Genomic DNA, 6,000 nt, shown 5'->3' with positions numbered 1-6,000 from the left:
AAAAAAAAAAAAAAAAAAAAAAAAAAAAATTAAAATAAAAAAAATTTTTTTTAATTAAAGTGAATAAATGATTTCAATAGATATTTCATCAAAGAAGATACACAAATGAACTACAAATACAAGAAAAGACACTCAGCATCATGAGTCACTAGGGAAATGAAATCAAAACTACAATGAGGCGCTACTCATACCTGCACTAGGATGGCTAAAATAAAAAAGACAGTAAGTGTTGAAAAGGATGTGGAGCACTTGGGACTCACACATTGAAGGTGGAAATGTAAAATGCTGCAGCTACTTTGGAAAACAGTTTGGCTGTTCATCAAAAAGTTAAACAGAGTTACCACATAACCCACCAATTCCATTCTTAGGTATAAACACAGAACAACTGGAAATATGAAAACATTCACAGTGGCATTATTCATAATAGTAAAAAAAGTAAGAACACCACAAATGTCCATCAGTTGATGAATGAATAAACAAAATATAGTATATCCATACAACAGATTATATGACATTAATGAAATGAAGTACTGACATGCTATAATATAGATGACCTTGAAAACATTATGCTTAATGGAAGAAGTCAAAAATATAGCATTTTATATCATTCTATTTACATAAAATGTTCCAAACAGACAAATCCAGAGACAGGAAGTAGATTAACGCCTGCCAAAAGAAGGGGAAAACGGGAGTTAACTGCTGATTTCTAACGCAGTCTTTAGAGGAAGTTTTTTGCAGGGAAGGCGAGGTGATAAAAGTGTTCTCAAAACAGTGACGAACGGCCGGGCGCGGTGGCTCAAGCCTGTAATCCCAGCACTTTGGGAGGCCGAGACGGGCGGATCACGAGGTCAGGAGATCGAGACCATCCTGGCTAACACGGTGAAACCCCGTCTCTACTAAAATACAAAACTAGCCGGGCGAGGTGGTGGGTGCCTGTAGTCCCAGCTACTCGGGAGGCTGAGGCAGGAGAATGGCGTAAACCCGGGAGGCGGAGCTTGCAGTGAGCTGAGATCTGGCCACTGCACTCCAGTCCGGGCGACAGAGCGAGACTCCGCCTCAAAAAAAAAAAAAAAAAAAGTGACGATGGTTTACAACTCTATGAATACACTAAAATCCACTGAATTGTATACTTTAAAAGGGTGAATTTTACGGTATAGAAATTATGCCTTAAAGCTGTTATAAAACAAAACAAAGTCTCAAGGCTAAAGGAATTTGCTAAGAGCACACAAACAGCTGGACTCTGAATTGTTACAAGGAGGAAATAAGAGGATTGTTAAGTCTTAGTCACAACTCTAACATTACCAAAATTTCGATAATCACAGTTACTTACAAGCTCACACAGCAAAAGCATTGCAGTAAGTTTGTTCTTTAGAATGTATCAGTATGTTATAACCATATTAAAAGCAGAAGTTGTATTATGATGACCAAAGTAATCTACCACTTGAGGAAAAAACAAGGATCATTTAAAGATATACTTTTCTAAGGTTGATTCAAAGAACTAAAATGACTCATACTACCCTGGATATGCCACTTTTCTCCCTAACTTCACTCATTGAAACTAACTAGGGGAAAAAAAAAAATTAGAGACAAGTATTCTACAAGGGTAACAATTATTCTAATTTAACAATTGAGCTATTAGACAACAAAATCAAATACTCAAATCTTCCAAAATTATAGGCAGTTTGCTAATGCAAACCAGAAATACTAGAGAGCTCATCCTAAGAAGTTACCACTCCAGTAACTAAAAAATGAAAACTTGAGAGAACACTTACTGGCTTTGTGCATGTGTCACATTTTACCTTGTGGCACGATTCAGAATAATGTGGTCAATGATTCGTAAAAGTGTGACACATTCATTTTACTCATTACTGATCAAAAGGACCAGAGACTAAACTTTTGTAATGGTCAACAGATGCCATTCACTGAATATTCAATATATTTAAGGCATAGTTTTAAAACTTTCATACATGCTATATCACTTCATTTAATCCTCACAAAATCTGAAGAGTAGGAATTACCATCCATCTTACAGACAGGAAACAGAAGCACTTACATTTTGGTCTGACTAGGGAGCTACTAAAAAATGCCATTGCTCCCTCCCAAAGAAAAAAGATTAAATCCAATTTTAAATTTCATTAAAGGCCTAAAAAATGGTTAGACTTCACCAGAACGGCCTATTTTCTCTGACAGTCAAACGGATATGAAAATGTTGGTTACAGACAGGTTAGTCTCTGGGTAACAAAATGTAGGGTTAACACCTGGCTACTACTACATAACCTCATCATTAATTGATAGCATACAAGAGGGTGGATAACTGGTTTATTTTCCTTTTAACTGTCACTTTTAATTCTTACCAAACTCCTTCCCAAGAAAGATACTGAAAACTGGAAATGTCAAAAGAGAAAAGAATGTAGCGTTTACATTTAAAATCGCACGTTTTCAGAAGAGGAGGGCTGTATAGCCTATTGAGTTATGCAGTATTAATCAAGATTATGAAAGAGTAATGTTTAAAATGTTTTATAGAAGCACAGAAAATAAAACCAACAGGAATACTTACTTCCCCTCCATGAATGTTTTGTTGTGTAGAAACATGCCAGATCCTTATTTTCCCTAATTATGTTCATTTTGTGCTCAAACCTGGAAGACAAAATATGAGGGCACTTAATACATGTTATATATCTTTAACCTTCCCAAGATTCCCATAAGAAAGGTAGTATGATCTCTGTCACTTTCACAGCCTGCTGTATATCCTTTACAAGACCATTAGGTTTTGTTTATTTTTGAAACCAAGTCTCGCTCTGCTGCCCAGGCTGGAGTGCAGTGGCGCGATCTCGGCTCACTGCAAGCTCCGCCTCCTGGCTTCACACCATTCTCCCGCCTCGGCCTCCCGAGTAGCTGGGACTACAGGCGGCCGCCACCACGCCCCACTAATTTTTTGTATTTTTAGTAGGGACGGGGTTTAACCGTAGCCAGGATGGTCTTGATCTCCTGACATCGTGAACCGCCCGCCTCGGCCTCCCAAAGTGCTGGGATTACAGGCGTGAGCCACCATGTCCGGCCAAGACCATAAGGTTTTTAAAGACAAGGACTGGTGTATGCAACTCTTTATCATAACCTTTAGCACCACATTGTGACTGTCCAACTCTCTCCCACACTGGACTGCGTTTGAGGACCAGAAACGACCCCTATCAACATCCCCAGTGTATAGAATTTTTAAAATGCCAAACAAATAAAGCTTTAAGTCTGACATTGCCAAATAATGCCACGGCACACAATGGACACCTAAACACATTTTCCAAGTGTCAAACCAATTCCAAAAGGTTTTTGGTGAGCTACTAAGTGCTGGCCATTTTGCTGACACTACCACTTCAAAGGGTACCTGCTATAAATAAGGTAATTTAAAAATAATTTTCTCGTGGGCACAGTGGCTCATGCCTGTAACCCCAGCTATTCTGAGGCTGAGGTGGGAGGATTGCTTGAGACCAGGAGTTTGACACCAGCCTAGACAACATAGTGAGGCCTTATCTCTCGAAAAAATAAGTTAACAGGGCATGGTAGCATGTGCCTACACTCCTAGCTACTTTTCAGAAGAGAAGGGCTGAATAGCACGATTGAATAGTGTGGTATTATCTGAGGCTGAGGTGGGAGGCTCACTTGAACCCAGGAGTGTGAGGCTACACCAAGCTATGATTTTGTCACTGTACTCCAGCCTGAGTGATAGAGTGAGATTGTGTCTCTAAAAATAAAACAATTTTCTCATTATAAAAGTGATATATGTCCATAGTAAGAAATCTAAAATGTTCAGAAAGCAAATCATTTGTTCTTGCATCTGAAGATATAATTTTAGCCTTCCTTTTATATTTAGAAAATCCTTTTTTTAAACAAGATTGCCATTTGTACTGCTTAACTTGTTTTCAAAGAATGTTAACCTTTCCCCATGTAAATATTCTATAAGAAAATGATTTTTAAGGCTATATGGTATTCCATTTTATGAATATTCCAGAACAGTGCTACTCAAAGCATAGCTGCAAATGCTTTGTTTCCAAGCCACATCAAGTACAGAAATTGAGAATAAATGTTTAGAAACTTTTACGGCGGTTTGATTAACGGACTCCTCTGGTTGAAAAGGATATAGAACAGATCAAGACTGTTCAATCTGCATGATGACTCACCAGTGGAATCAGCCTCCTAACAGTCACATGCAAAGAGACCACATTATGTACAATATTCATTGACTGTAACCCAGCATATAAAATCCACAATCCATTTATTTCACTTAAAAAAGGTAAACTTAGCTAATTTTACAGGATAAATTGTTAGAACTGGCTGCTAAAGAAAGACTGATAGATTTTGAAAATACTATATCACTTACTTCATTGTGAATAAAAGTTAAATATGGTTATTTCTTTTCTGACTTAGCTATCTCTCCCTTGCCTTGCTAGTTCAAAACGCACTGTAAAAAATATTGTAGAGACCGGGAGCGGTGGCTCACGCCTGTAATCCCAGCATTTTGGGAGGCCGAGGCGGGTGGATCACCTGAGGTTAGAAGTTCGAGACCAACCTGGCCAACATGGTGAAACCCCATCTCTACGAAAAATACAGAAAGACAGCCAGGCGTGGTGGCAGATGCCTGTAATCCCAGCTAACCGGGAGGCTGAGGCAGGGGAATCACTGGAACCCGGGAGGTGGAGATTGCAGTGAGCCGCGATTGCCCCACTGCACTCCAGACTGGGTGAAAAAGCAAGACTCTGTCTCTAAACAAACAAACAAACAAACAAAAATTGTAGAAAATACACGAAAGTGCTAATAATACACACTGAATAGTTGGAATTGTTTATTTAAGCTTTATACCTTTTTATACTGTGAATACTAAGTCAGCAAGTATTTTTTACATGATTAGAAAAAACTTTTCAGGCAAAAACATTTTTATAATGGCTTGAGACATAATTCACACACCATAAATTCACTTTTATTAAAAGTGTACAATTTGGTGATTTTTAGTACATGTAGAGTTCTGCAGCCATCACCACTATTTTCTGGAACACTTTCATCACCCCAATAAGAAACTGTTAGCAGTCACCCCCCATTATACCTCAACCTCAGCACCTAGCAGCCACTAATAATCTACTTTGTCACCGTGGGTTTACCTATGCTAGTCCATACCACCAAATAATATTCTGGTGTATGGATATACCTATTTTATGCATTCATCAATTGACTGACATGGGTGTTGTTTCTACCTTTTGGCTATTATGAATAATACAACTATGAACAAGCATATACGAGTTTTTGTGTGAACATACATATGCATTTCTCTTAGGTATATACCTGAGTGGTAAAAACATTTTTTTAAAGATACCCTTATTTTGAAATTGCTTTCTTCATTCGTCCTACTTGTTCTTGTATTACCAATTATCAAGAGCCTTTGTACTCTACATAGAACACTCATCCCCTGGATATTTATATGGCTTATACCTCTATCTCCTTCAAATCTATGTTCAAATGTCATCTTTCCAATGACACCGACCCTAACCATCTTGTTTTAAATTGTAACCACCCTCCTCCTCACTCTACACTTCTATTCCCTCTTACTCCTGTTTTTCCCCCATAGCACTTTTCACATTCGAATGTGCAATTTATTATTCACCTAATTCTACTGGAATATCCAGAAAGGCAGTTTTGTCTGTTCAGCTCATTATTGTTTCTACAGAGGCCACAAGAGTGCCTGATACAAAACAGGTGCTCAAAAATCAGTATTTGAGTGAAGGAATGAAATTCAGCAAATACATGGGCAATTCTGTTATCTACCTCAAATCTGATGCTGTAACAGGGACTCCCAAATAGGGTTTTGTCAAACCTTCTGGAAAGGCATCAGCAATTCATGCTTTGAAAAATAACAAAAGGAAACAAGTTTCTTTAAACAAGTTTAAAGAAGCTTTTATTGTTACCACAAAGAAGAAATTTCTTACAGTCAACTAACGTCTTCCTACTAGTGAGTAT

The 6,000-nt window shown here is 38.0% G+C and overlaps 1 protein-coding gene across 1 annotated transcript in view; it reads right to left on the bottom strand.

The window, feature by feature from the left end:
* DNAJC13 (DnaJ heat shock protein family (Hsp40) member C13) overlaps positions 1 to 6,000 on the bottom strand; it is a 120,705-nt gene that overhangs the window by 101,323 nt on the left and 13,382 nt on the right. The window contains 1 exon segment of the mRNA XM_017868346.1: positions 2,554 to 2,637. Within this exon segment, the coding sequence (XP_017723835.1) occupies positions 2,554 to 2,624 (71 nt within the window). The 5' untranslated portion in view covers positions 2,625 to 2,637.

This window comes from Rhinopithecus bieti, unplaced genomic scaffold, assembly GCF_001698545.2.
Source record: "Rhinopithecus bieti isolate Rb0 unplaced genomic scaffold, ASM169854v2 scaffold_2453, whole genome shotgun sequence".
NCBI classification, from domain to species: domain Eukaryota; kingdom Metazoa; phylum Chordata; class Mammalia; order Primates; family Cercopithecidae; genus Rhinopithecus; species Rhinopithecus bieti.
Note: the sequence above shows the minus strand (reverse complement) of the source record. Positions and strands in the feature narration are given on the sequence as shown.